The 14,184-nt window shown below is 51.3% G+C and overlaps 1 protein-coding gene across 1 annotated transcript in view; it reads right to left on the bottom strand.

The window, feature by feature from the left end:
* Positions 1-8,752, bottom strand: part of RASSF5 (Ras association domain family member 5) — a 27,403-nt gene extending 18,651 nt beyond the window's left edge. The window contains exon 1 of the mRNA XM_011372956.2: positions 8,279-8,752. Coding sequence (XP_011371258.1) covers positions 8,279-8,398 — 120 coding nt within the window. The 5' untranslated portion in view covers positions 8,399-8,752. The remainder of the gene's footprint in view (positions 1-8,278) is intronic.
* Positions 8,753-14,184: the final 5,432 nt, after the last annotated feature.

Genomic DNA, 14,184 nt, shown 5'->3' on the forward strand with positions numbered 1-14,184 from the left:
GCCCTTTCCCAGCCAGGTGTGACCGTGGACATTAAGCACGCCACTGCCTCTCCACAGGTGTGGCCACTGGAGGGTGGGGCCCTGCCTCGCACTCTCCATTGCAAAGCTAGTGCCCTGCAGACCCAGCTCCCACCTGTCACCTACATCACAGAGTAGGGGACAGTCCAACGCCACTCTTAACGCTGGGAGAAGTGGGAGATGAGAAAGATACTGAGGGGCTCGTGAACTAGAGGTTAATGACATGATGATAATAGAGGATAATGACCCCAACTTCCCAAGACCAGACCAGAAAAAGTAAAAAAGGCTTTGATTTCAGCATCAGGAAATTATCTAAATGAGATAAACATCTTCCTGTGACAGGTCACCAGGGTTTGAGATGGATGATTTTATTTGGAGCTTTTCAAAACGTGACCTCACCCAAGATGCTATGTGGAAAGACCATGTGTTTTGAGGTTGGACAAATGTGGGGTGGGGACCTCGCCCCCGGCTAAGCCCCTTTCACATATCACCCTATTTGGCTTGATAGAAACAGGCTTCTGCCAGTGTGGCCTGCCAGGCATAAACGCTCTGCTGCCGCCCTCCCACTGTTTTGGCCTCGCCCCACACGTAGCAGGGATCCAGCCAGCCAGGAGCACACTATCCAGCACCCTGGACAAGGAAGGACTGACAAATGGGTGGAGGAGGATGGTGGTCACGAGCACGGCTTCCCTCCCTCTGCCTGTGGTGGTGACACGCAGGCCTGCCTGGAAACAGGGGAACGGCTATGATGACCCCTAACAGCCTCCTCCAGCTCTAGGACTCTCCATTTTTCAGAGATTTAATCAGCCTCCTGCACCCGTCCCAGTGGCTGCTGCTGGCCTGTCCCTAGCCCCTCTTAGGCGAGTCACACCCAAACCCTCTGAATCTGGGACCCAGCCCCTCCATCTTCCCCTGTCTCTGGAGCTGCCAGCACGTTATGATGAAAACCATATGGCTTCAGGTCAGATGCAGAGTGTCTTCTCCCCGATGTCCCTCTGCCCAGAGACCCCAATCCCAATACTTAATGAACTGAAGAGGGGAGCAGCTAAAGTGTGCCGCATGAGGCGGTGGGGGCCTGGGGTCTTTAAGGGCAGAGGCCACATTTTGCCGCCCTGTCCCCCAGCTCTGGTGCTCCATGCTATAAGAAAGTGAAAAACGCAATGTTGGGAGTGAGGCTGGGTACTGCAGAGTTGTGGATGGCACATAAAAAGCAGAAACCACATGTGGGCTTCTCTCTGGAAGTGAAGGGGAGGCTCTGAAGGCATTGGGGGACCAGAATGATATGGCCCTGGCAGTAACCTGCAGGGTGTACAGAAGGGGAAAGAAACAGGATGGAGATGAGCTGCGTGATCTCCCGGAGCATTTGGTGAGAAGTGACAAGCACCTAACATAGGGGACACAAAGGAGAAGCCTGACATCGGCATCACTGTGGAGGCCGGGCCCATGGTGGCAGACTGGATGAAGAGGAGGACGGGAGACCCCTGAGGTTTTGAAGGTGGGCGACTAGGAGGGTGAGGCAAAGACAGGGAGAGAAATCCGTTATGGGCAAAGCTATGAGTTGGTTTGGGGTGTATTAAATTTTAGGCATGTGAGGGGCATGTGAGACCTCCAGTGGGTTATAGAAAATGTTCCAGAGCCAGGAAGAGAGGTGGGATGGGGGATGTAAGCCCACGGGGTAGTGTTAAGCCAAGCTGGGGTAGAGTGAGAGAACAGAAGACCAGAGGGGCCAGGACAGCACCACGGACAGAAGCCACCACTTCTGTTCAAACATAAAGTTTTTGCCACTACAGCTCCCTTCTTCCTCCCGGCCCTGAAATTAAATGCTCCCGATTCCTGACAAACGTTATCTGGTCCTCCTGTCACCAGGGAATGTGCCAGACAGGCCTGGATATATATGGGGAGATCAAGCTATCCAGAAAAGGTCACCAAGGCCCTGGATGAGGAGAAGTCTGGGTCCTCCACACAGCAGGATCCCGAAGCCAGAAAGTGTACAAATGTGAGTTACCTGGCAAGTTGAGAGCAGAAGAGAGAAGGGAATGTAGGCTTCTGGGCCCAGCAGGGCCTCCCCTTCAAGCTCATGGTCGGGAAGCTGGATCCAGAGTCCCACCTGATGGTGTGAACTAAGAGTTGGCATTCAAGGTTGATACTGGCATATAATCTTTCTTCCTTTCTCCCTGAACTATTTGGGTGGGTAGACGTTGTATGTGCCCCAAGCTGTAACTGGACTTGCTTTGTAAGGAAAAGCCGCTGAGTCAGGATAAATGGTCTAAACTTGTGAAGAAAGATGGGTGGGAGGCGAGGAATCTGGAACACAGCAATGAGGATGTCTCGGGTAAGCCCCAGGGGGTCCTGAAGAGGAGACTCACGTTAGCCACTCAGGTCCTCTCCCTGACCCCATCCTAGGGAAGTCCTAGGTGGACCGCACCTAAAATTCCTACCGGTCCCGTGAGAAACTGGTAAGAAGGATCGGGTCCCATGCAAAGAAGTGGGGAACTCTCAGGGAAGGTTCATTTCACACTTGCTCTTGCTGAAAGGACCCGGGGGAGTGCCCGAGTCTGGAAGGTAGAAGCGACTTGGCCGTAGCCCCTCAGTTATTAGTTGGAGCTGGGATGAGAGGCCAGGACTTGGCCTACGGTTCTTTGCTGCTTCTACGACATCACATGCCAGTCACGGTCCGAAGGGCTGTCACTCCAACAACCCTATTCAGCATGTTGTCCTGAGCGTAACAGGGACAGTGCTGAGCAGGAACCCAGGGGCCCCACATCCTCAATTCTGTCTCCGTTCAGCTGTGCGACCAAGGACAAATCCTTTTGCTGTCTGGGATTCAATTTCTCACATAGGAAGCTCTCTGAAATCTCTGGTAAATGCTCTTCTTCCCTTCCAGTTGAAGTAATCAGTCCATTACCCAATACTAACCAGTGCTTCCTAGACTTCAGTACGTGCGAGAATCACCTGCGGCGAGGAACCAGAGAAGTGCTGAGTAAGGAAAAGCATCTGTCCTCAAGGAGTCCCCAGTGTAGTTGGGGAGACAGGACCCTATCCCAGCGACAGCACATCCTCAGTGACAGATGAAGGAGAGGAATAAGGTCAGCGAGGTTACGGCCCTTCACCAAGAAAGGAAAAGTAGAGCTTCCTAAAGTGGTTGGCTGAGAAGGTGGTCGGAGGATGCATAATAGAGACAGATAAATGTTCGCCACAACCAGCTTCCGGTTCCACCTGGGCCCACAGCTTTACTTCATTTCCCAACCTCCTTTGTGGTTAGGTGTGGCCATGTGACTGAGATGTGACCAATGGCATGTGGGTCTAAAAAACACACCATTTCCGGGCCTGGCCCGCAAAAATCTCCTATGTGTTATTGTGGGCCCCCACCTGCCAAAGTAACTTTATTTAAAGGGGAAGTAAGCTTCCATTATGCTCAATGACTGAAAAACAGGGCTGTTTGTTTCAATAGTCGACCCAACCTGATTAACCAAGATACAAGAGAGAAAACTCAACCAACAGTTAGTTAGTGCCTGCTTTTGCAACCAGTACCTGGTTCGGTCTTGGATCAGAAGGGGATGTGAGTTTTGATCTCACAAAGCTTACTGTATTTGCAGAGAAAAATAACACTGGGAAGGGCCGGAGAAGGCAACAGGCAGTGTACTCCACAAGAGTGATGTGCAGACTACAGTCTAAAAGGAAGGCTTTGTGTGGCTGTGCCATGAAGTCTTTGCAGTAAGTCTTGGGCTGTGTAGGCTTCTGAGACAGCACATGGAAAAACAGTTAAATGGTCCAATGGTTCTGAAGATTTTTATTTTATTTTTATTGCTCCAATTTGGAACTAACTTATTTTTAGTATTGTTTTCTTTTCTCTCATGCCAAGAAGGTCAGGGGCAGGTGCTGTGCCTGAGGCCTGGCGTGCTTGCTGTTGGCACAGAGATGGGGATTTCCCTGGCTGGTCCCAGGGCCGTCAAGCTTGGCTGACATTTCTAGAGTGACACAGAGGCCCTATCCAGAGAGGGGCCAACTGGCCAGGCAAGAGGAGATGGGACAAGAGCAAGAATAAAACCAGAGTGGCTTCATACTCGACCTCTGAGACCTCTTCCCCTTTGCATCTTCCTTGAATTTTTCATGAATCAATGGTGCCAGCATAGAGCAGAGAAAGTCTGGGGGAGGTGGGAGGGGAATTGGAGTGTATGTGCTTAAGAATAATATTTAACCACAGATAAAGTTAACCTTCTCTTCTCCATATCCTCAAAGAAAACACACATAGGGAAGGAGCTCCAGCAAGTGGTATTTTAGGATAGGCACCAAGGAGAACTTTTAAATAAATGATTAAAGTTGTAAGATTCTAGGACCAATGATAGGGACCCCCTGCTAGTATTAAACGTAGGACCAATGTTCCTTTGGCCAGTGCACCTTACAGAATGAAGAAAAGGCCTTATGGAATGGAGGGGTAGGAAGGACCCCGTGGAACGAAGCGATGGAAAGGACCCCATGGAATGGAGAGATGGGAAGGACCTTATAGAATGGAGGGATAGGAAGGACCCTATGGAATCTCGGAGGAGTGGGAAGGACCCTTCGAACCCTTTCCAAGCCTGAGGTTATTTGGGTCATTCCACTGTGTAGCAGGTTCTGAAAGGGCGAGTACTGCAGTTCGTGCTGGTCACTCACTGAGTGAAGAGGACCGAGAAGAGCACGCGACAAGAAGTCTAAGAGGGGTGTCAGTCCTGGCTCTGCCCAACCAGATATGTGGCCTGGTGATGCCCCCCACTCTCTGACACTGTTTCTCCATCTGTGAGATGAGGTTCTAGACCAGGTCCCTTTCAGTTCTGACAATCTGCAAGAAGCAGGGTTCATGTGACCTCAGAGTGCTCACTGATGCTCTACACGGCTTCGAGTCCTGGGGCCCTGGCACCTGCTGAAGATGCAGGGAGCTCAGAGTGCCTGCTCAGAGGTCACAACCCTAAAGTGCCAACGCTTGTAGGCAGTCGGGGAACTGACAGGAGTGCAAGGGAGCCCCACTTCCAGGGTCAGATCTCAGAGAGGAACAAAGGAGCAGCTGGCTTCAGGCACCAGCCCTACAAATTGCCAGATTCTGTCTTTTGTAGGACTAAAATGGAAAAATCTCTGGGCCAGAGGCAAGAGAAGTAGGCTCTGTCCCTGGGTCCACCATAAACTTGCTACGTGACCTTGGACTACGCCCACCCCTTGAGACACCACTGTCTTGGACAGGGGTGAGTGTGTGTGCCTTACTGAGAGCAGCTCAGGCTGCACTGCTGAGCACGCAGGTGGGTTCACCCCAAACCACCAGGAGTCCCATTTTGACAGATGTAACCCAGGGAAACACAACCTAATTATCAGCAGTCAAGGGGGAAAATACCCAGAGAGCACTGCCTCGGCCTCCTGAAATTTTGCCTGACGTGACTCAAAACCTCCCTGCCCCTTTCACATGAGGCACGGTGCCCCCAGGAAGCTGCCATTTTCTGAAAGGAAAGAACAAGCTGGGGCCCAGGGCCTGTTCCCATGTTCTTTCTCCACCTTCCCACCTCCCACCCAAAGAGTTGGTGCAAGGCCTCGGGAACTCCTTAGAGGCCGGGCTAGTGACAACTGCCAGGTGGTGGTGCCCAGAACAGCAGCTCTGCTCCAGTCAGGCCCAGGCCCAGGCCCAGCCGCAGCCCCAGCTTGTTCTGACAAGGCTATTTATAGAAGCCAGCTTGGCAGCTCCCCGATGGGGGCCTCAGTCTCTCAGCGACTGGGAAACATTTAAACGTCTTTCCTTGGAGACAGGAAAGAGAAATTCCCTTAGGAGCTCAGATGTGATCTCTCAGCGGGGAGGAAAAAAACACTGTTCAGGGTCGAAACGAGGTCGGGATCTGGCAGGTCTCTTTGAAACCCTTTCCAGAACTGCTCCCAGGGAGAAAAGAGCTCGCAATGTTATTAAAGGTGGAAAAACACTTAGAAGAATGAAGGACTGAAACATCTGGATGAAGCTCACCCAGCTCCTCAGTCAGCTGCACACACCCCTCCCAGCTTGCTCCTCCTTCAGCCAGAGGGGCCACCCCAGTGCTGGTTCATGCAGCAGAGGTGGCCCTGTTCCTCCCTCCCTCATGCCCTGGATTGTGCTGTGTTGAAGGCTAGTCTGGTCCCAAGGAAAACTGTCCCTGACAGTAGTTCTGAATCTCTAGTCAAGATTGTTCTCACACAGGAGTTAGGCAGAGGCCAGGGGGCCATGCCCACCACCTTGCATTTTTGAAAGCGTTTATCCTTATCACCTTGTCTGGGTTCAACAAAATGAGTTCCTCAGAAGGGGTTTCTGTCCACTGAGCACTTACAGCCTTAGGCAAAATGAGGTAGGGAACTATGCAGAGGCCCGCAGGTATGCAACTGATTTGAGAACCAGACAGAGGAGTTGATGGAGGTGCCAGACAAAGGTACAGGTTCAGGAGTGAGGCTGGGAAGGAGAGTTGGGGTGAAGGATGAAGAGGGAAGGCTGTTTGGGCTAAGGAACAAATCATCCCCCATCCCCAACTCCACCACAGCATATTTTCTTGTAAGATAGTTCCATTTTTCCCAAGAAATACCAGAAGCAGCTACCTTTTTCATTTGCCAAGTGAAAGAAGCCCCAGGTCTGCAGTGAGCCTTCCCTCACCCAATCATGCAAAAAGCCCACCTTCTGGGACCAAGGGCTTACAGCCTGGCTGGCATTGAGCACAGCAGCTAGACCTCTGCCTTAAAAACAGGAACCATTTCCTTCCAAGGCAGCAGCAAAACACTCAAGAGCAATGGTTCTCAGCCTCAGCTGCATCAGAATTACCCGGGGAGCTTTTCAAGATCCTGATGCCCAGGCCGCAGGCCAGGCCAACTCAAGCAGACTCCCAGCAGTAGAACCAAATATCTCCATTTTCCAAAGCTCCCCAGCAATTCCAGTGGGCAGCTAAGGTTGAGAACCACCGGTCTAAAGACCTCAGACACCTGGAGTATCTGCATGTGTGTGCTGGGGGGAGGGGATGAGGTCCACATAATCTGGCAAGAACCCCAAGGGAGAGCAGAACATCTCTCCTCTGCAGCCATGCTGTTCTGCATGAGTCCTGCCTACAGCCCTCCAGAACAAGCCCTCAAGGGGCAAAGGGTACCCCAGAAAACAGGCATGGGTTCAAGGGGCCGGTTTTAGTGGATTCCTTCAAACATTAAGATCAAACCTCTCTTCTGGTTCTTGGGTGCCCTCTCACAATTGAAAGGTCCATTGGTTTGACATCAGGACCCAGCAAACGCAGGGCCTACAGGCAAGACGAATTATCAACAAAAGAGGCCAGCCCCAGAGTCAGGCCCCAGAGTCAAGCCTGGGGAAGTTTTCAGTTAATTCTACATGTGTAGGGTGCTAAATTAATGATGAGCCTGCATACACCTGTGAAATGTAACAGCTCACTTAGGACTACAAACAGCTAGCTCCTTTTAGGTAACCTCTCCAAGGACCAGACATCGAGCCCTCTCACATAAATAACAAAACAAACAAATAAGCGGAGCTCTGTCACCACTCCCACCAAGTCCGTTGCAGTTTTGGCTCTGCAGCAACTGAGAAGGTGCAGCCAGGGGGCTCGGGTGTGCTGGGTACTGTGCTGGGTGTTGAGAGGCTGACACCTTTAGGGAGCACATACAACCCAATTAGGGACACATGCAAACCCCTTTGGGTTACCCCCAACCAACCCAGGAAGTTAAAATGGTAGGAGGACAGCAACCTACGGGAGACGTTTTAGTTTACTTCTAAAAACACCCTGGACTTCTGCAAAGCTGTTGGACTATATTTTAAGATGGTTTCTAGCCACTCACAATCCGGAAGTCTCAATCTATGAATGTTTATTCTTCAGAGGGACTGGGCGCCATCCACTTTCCATCTACAGCTTTGGATTTGGGAGTGGGAGAGAATGAAACAGAGCAGTTGTCCCATCACCCTCCCAGGCACAGGTGAGCCTTCGCCCCAAACCATGAACCAAGTGCTGTCCACAAATCCTGCAGAGCCATTTTGAAAAGGTCCAGGGACAGGAAATGCTGAACAGAGCATTAAGAAGAGAATTTTGTTTGCCGGTGGTTCCTGAAGGGCTCCAGACCTAACTCTTGGTCTGTTCAGCCAAGTTCAAGAGGGTCCCCAGGGCAACTGCCCACCCACTCTGGTCACACAGGGCTTTTACCTGTTTGCCAGGAGGAAGGCGTCCCTTCTGGACCACAGAGGTCATTCTCCCCCCACTGCCCATGAAAGTCTCTTATATTCCATTAAGTTTACCTTCGAAGGGTGTTTGCTCTGCACATTCCTGAAGAAGGTGGTCTTAGCAGTGAAGAAGCAATCCTCCAGTTCCTCCTCCAGGCTGCAGTACCCACTGCTCATGCTGCTGTCCACCGTCATCTAGCCCGGAGCCCGGGCAGAGGCAGCGAGCGCATCGGCTGGGCCAGCTCGGGATGCGGCGCAGGGAGGCGGGGACCCTCCCCAGGCTCCACCGCGCGAGCTCAGAGGCTGCGGGGGCCAGTCAGTTACCCGGCCAGGCGGAGCGGGCACTGGCCCGCTCGCTTTCTCACCCCGGGGCCCGCGTGGCTCAGGCGGCTGGGTAACCTGTTCCTTTCCCGGTGCGCCACCGGCGGCTGCGAATACGGGGTCAGACCCGCCTCGCTCCTTGGCTCACTCGTTCTCTGCGGTTTCATGTCCTCGGCTCCGGCTCCCTCCCTCCGCCCCGCGCGCGCCTAGCGCCATCGTGACACCTCCCCCGCCTCCCCGCGCCTTTCCTGCCCGCTGGTACAGCGCGGAGCGTTCGCATTCGGAAGCCACTTCCTCTCGCAAGGTTCCTCAAAGCCTAGCTCGGCTTGCATGGCGCCCCTCCCTCTCCCCTCCCTCCCCCCCCGCCCCCCCGCCCCGGCCCTGCGCCTCCACACCCGACGGGGGGCCACTGGTCCCCCGTGGCTAGTGGACCCAGGGCACCAGAGGTCAGATTAGGGATGCAGAGAAGGAAGAGACCAGGATGGACCCAAGGTGGGGAAAGGTATTCTGTCCTCTCATCATCCTACTGCAAATAGCTCCTTCTCACCACCCATGATGGCTCATGTTAACGGAGTCGAATGTGTTATAAAGACGACCCCGTCCCTCCTCCCTTCCCCCATCCACCCCCTCACCCCACCCTCTCATTCCCCATTCGCTGAGTGAAGGAGCCAGGTCCATCTGAGTGGTTAGAGAAGTAACTGGAGAAGAAGGAAATCAATATCTGGTCTGCCTGGAGAAGCAGCAATATTTTAACTTGGAAATGACAGAAGAAACTGCAGGGGCCCCACAAGCATATGCAAATCATATGCAAAGCTATGGTAACCTGGAGAGCAAGCCTGCCCTTCCACACACGTGGGAACTTGGCCTCAGGGAACCTCAGGGTACTGAGAGGCCTGTAGACAACACCCAGGTTATTTGTGCATTTTCCTGACAGCCTGGCCAGAGGGGTCTTTGCCAGTGTCCTTACTGTCAAGTACGGCTCATTTACATTTCCCCATCAGACTGGGCGAAGGAACACCTTCCTTGACCAAGGCTGAATCCTTCACAGCATTAGGGCAACCCCCCCCACCCCCACTCCCGCCACACACACACACACACACACACACACACACACACCACACACACACCACACACACACCTTCCTAGACCACGTTTGAACGATAGTAGTTATAGCTACCAGTGCTTGAACAAGGCCGCATGTGCCAGGTGATGTGCACGTGGCCTATCATGTACTTTCCCGATAGCCCGGAGACAGAGATTACTATCCTCATTTTACGGGTGAGGAAACTGAGTCCAGCGTTGCGCAGTAGTACATGTGTGCTGGGACTCAGACCCAGGTCTGCGAGCTCCTAGGGATTGTGCTCCCGGCCACTGTGACATGCTTGTTCAGCAGAGATGGCACTGTTTTGATGTGCACTCTGCCATCTTCCAATACAGTACAGCCTGGAGTCCCAGAAAAAGAAGACAAAGCCTTCAGAGCCTGGTGACACTAGGGCCATTGTGCTTATGGCGTCTGATGGCCTGTGGACCTTAGGAGCCCCGGAGAGTGGCTGAGAGGGGTTATCCAGATTCTCTCCAAGTCTGTGTGGCTTTTCCTGAAGTTCTGAAACAAAGTAGTCCCAGGACACGAGCTGGGCAGAGGGCTGGACTCAGCCCCAGACACCAAGCTGCCAGCTCCATTTTAAGCTCTGGTTACTTTTATGAGGAACCTGCTCCCTCCTCCACCTTAGACAAATCTGTCATTGCTCGGGAGGGTTTCAAACTGCAGCCCAGTTTGGCTCCATCCTCCCACACAATCTTTTCCCAGAAGCCTCTGAGGGCCTGGCAGGCACCACCTGGAGAGAGTCGAGAGCCAGTACCCTAGTTGCCGCCTGCCCGGAGCTCAGGAGACCCTCAATACCAGTAGCTGCCCCTTGGGCGGGGAGATAATAAGTGGAGTAGACAGCTGGGGTGGGCGCTAGGTTGAGTTACAGGGTGTTTGTGGGAAGAAGCCTGGGACTAGAAGAGCTCGCTTTAATGGGCTTGAAGGTAGGTTCTGGCTTTGAAGCAATCTTTTCTTCAAATGAGTATTTTAGAGGCTAGTTTTGTTGTTGTTATTGGGGGAGGGTTCCCCACAGACAGTGGTTCAGGCAAAGGAAGCTGGTATTTGCCTCACCAGTACCTTCAAGTCCAATGCCAGAAAAATGAATGCTGCAAAGAGGGGGCTCCCCTGCTTGACTCTTAGGCCGTCAATAACAGCCTACCTGCTTTGTCCAGCCAGGAAAGAAACACTTTCCTTTATAAAAGGAACTTCTTGCTCAGTGGGAAACTAATACTTAAGGAAAAGACAGGCCGCAGATTCTTTGTGGCCACACTGTGTTCTCGGAGTCATGCAGGGATCTCTGCAAAGCAACTGCAGTGCTACACATTCAAAATGTGCAATCTTAAAATAAAGCTCATACCAACCTTTTTTAAACACCAAGCCAAAGTACCGCAAGATTCAGCATGAGTCTCTCCTTGTGAGCAACACAGGAAATGCCAGACCCGATTAGGAAAAGTTCTAAGTGACATTGTGTTCTTTTGGGGTGCCGCTCCAGGCCATTCCAAGCATTATGAATATTCGATGTCTGAATAAGGCTTGTCAAAGCCCTTTTAACATCCATTACTTCACTTAGGTTCCTCTATGACCTTGAAAGCAGGCATTATCCCCATTTTACAGTTGAGGAAACTGAGGAAAGCAACCCGTTTCATTACAGCTCATTACTTTCGAAGCCTCTTAACTCCTAGTTAGTGTCTCTTTCTCTGCTCCACTCCACCTGCCAGCGAATCTAGGCTTGGAAGGAAGCCGTGTGTGAGGAGTCAGCAAGACAGGCTGTGCTGGCAAGAAAGCTGGGACTAGAAGAAATCTGCAAAGATCATATATATTATAATACGTTGGCCAGCCTCCAGGGGGATGAATCCAGATTGAAGCTCCAAAGTCCCAAAAGGAAGAAGACTGGATTCCTTTCATTGTCTAATGACCCTGTCTGCACCTCTTCCCTGTGAATAACCAACAGTAGTGATAACTTGGTCGGGGGCAGGGGAAGGAAGAGCCTGTGTGACAGCCCTTTATGCCTCTGGAGGTGAACCCACAAAGGATGGGAACTGACTGTTCTTGTCCCTGGACCCAGGAAGGGGAGTCTGCACCTTAAGCTGCACATCCAGGGCCTTAAACCCACGGCATCATGCTGGGGTTTAGAAAGATCCACTGAAACAGTAAATGGGTGACTTTGCCATCTCAAAGTGTCAAATGATAAAAGACATTATTTTAAGCTTTCTTCCTCTCTCAGATGCGATCCCGTCATGCGGCCAGATCCCACCATGAGATTCACTGTGTGGTTCTGCGTGTTCCAGAGGAGCTATGATATAAGACTGGAAGTCTGCAGCTGGCTTTCTAGCTCCAGCTCCGACTGCAGCTTAATATACTATCTCGAGCAACTCTGAACCTCAGGTTTCTTCATCTGTCCAAGTGAGGGTGCTCAGGGGTGGAGATCAGACTTGGGGCCTTCTGACCTACTAACGTATTCAGAGGCTGAAAACCAGGCTAAGGTACCACCCCGCTCCTTAAATGTATTTCGAAATCATTATTAGCCAGTATGTGCAGGCACCGTACCAATAACTTTAGTGCATCATTTCATTTCATCCTTACAACAAACCAACGGTGAAGCTATACTTATCATCTCTATTTTACAGAGAGAAGAAGGAAGTTCAGGCAGGTGAAGTAGCTGGCACATAGTCATACATGCCAGTTAATGGTAGAACCAAACCAACCCAGCTGGTCCGACTCCGGAACCCTGGTCTTGGAACACCCTAATACTGAGTGTTTACCCTGTGACTGCATTCATCCTTAAAGCCTGATCGCCTGAAATTGCAGCCCTTTGCAAACAAGTCAGGAACTACTTTCTGTCTGTCTGTGCTCGTCTTCCTTCTAGCTTCTTAGGGCTTTCCAGGGTTCAGAGATTGACTGTCTTCTCCCCCTGTGTGTCTGTGTCTCCCGGGTACTGGGTCTCACCTGTGCCGATGGTATCAACTACAGCTCATAGATTCATGTCTCAGAATTCTCTCTCTCCCAGATAGCTCCAGATGGAAGCTCACTGCTCACTGAGTACCAAACTCTCCCCTGCAGCCTCACTCTCTTCACGTCCAAAACTGAGCTCACTGTTCCCTGCCTCGCCTCCACCTGTTCCTCCTCCTTCAATCTCTCCATGAATGCCTTAGTGTAGACTATTGCAAAGCCTTCCAGGAGTTTTCTTTGCTCCCATCTGTGCCTCTTCCAAACTCCCTGCCCCATTTGTTGCCCAAGTTATCCTTCTAGACCAAGATCTGATCAGAGTTGTTCTAACATAGTATCTTCTATGCATATTTCAACTAATTATTAGTAAGTAATTAGTATGTGTGAAGCTCTAGTTGCTTATTCATTCATTCATTCATTCATTTACTGAGCACCTTCTGCATGGCAAGCACTAGCCTGGGTGTTCCAGTTCAGGCCTGAATAAGACATAACCCCTGCCTTCTCACAACGTGCAGTCTAGTAGAACATGAAATGAGAAGTTCTGTACGAGTTACCAAGCTCTTAGACATTTCATTATCTCACTTAAACATCCTCACAACCCTGCAAGAAGGTATTTTCCAGGTGAGTAACTGAGGCTGAGTGTTCACAAAGCAAGTAAATGGTAGAATCCGATTTCACACCCAGAGGCTCTGATTCTGACAATTTTCCATTAAAATTGCTGCCCTTCCTCCCATGACCCCCCAGTGCCTACAACAGGTATTCCAGACTCCTGAGTGGATCCTTCAAGGCCCATCGTAACACATGCCCAGCCCGCAGTTCACACCCACCTCCAGTCGCAACCAAGCATCCCTCATATAATTGCACAAAATTCGATTCACTTTCGCAGCAGCCGCCCTGCCCTCTTGTGGTTTTGCTTTTGCCTGTCAATATTTTCCTCCTATGTCCTCCCAACTTCCTGACACATATTTGCCAATAATGATCACACCCCCACACCTTCCCCTGCCTCTCAGAAGTGACCTTTCCCAGATGTCCTCTCTGGGTTGCATCTTAAGAATGCCACCCTCCACCTTGAGAGTAGCATTTGACAGCATGAAACCGGCCGTGCACAGCAGAGAGCTCAATTTCTCCCCAGATGACTTCCTGTTGTAAGAGGTACATGGCTGCACGCCACTTAGGTTAGATTCACAGGAGATTCACTTTCTTGAGACTGCTAGACCACACTGCACTTCTCTTGCTTGGCTGTCAGGCTAGGAGCTTCGATAGGGCCCTGACAAAGACAATGAAGGCAGTTAAATTAGCCATACCAAGCGCAGAGGCCCTGAAGAGCTCATGCTGAGCCAGGAGTCTGCCTTCTAATTATACTCCTTTAGGGAGACTAGAAAAGCACAAAAGGTATATCTGATCAACAATTCCATCCCTTAGTGTCCCTCTCTAGGCAAGGCCAGTCCTCCAATGGCCAGGGCAGCATGATCATCGATGTGAAAAGTAAACAACTCTTACACTCCTACACATATTAGAGCTTAATCCCTCCTCGGAGCCAGGATCTCCTAACTGGGAGGCCTTTCTGCTCTGCCTGATCAGAAATGAGCCCTGGTGGGTTGGTCTGAGCTGGTCAGATAGGCCTTGGGGC

Source organism: Pteropus vampyrus, unplaced genomic scaffold, assembly GCF_000151845.1.
Source record: "Pteropus vampyrus isolate Shadow unplaced genomic scaffold, Pvam_2.0 Scaffold217, whole genome shotgun sequence".
NCBI lineage: Eukaryota > Metazoa > Chordata > Mammalia > Chiroptera > Pteropodidae > Pteropus > Pteropus vampyrus.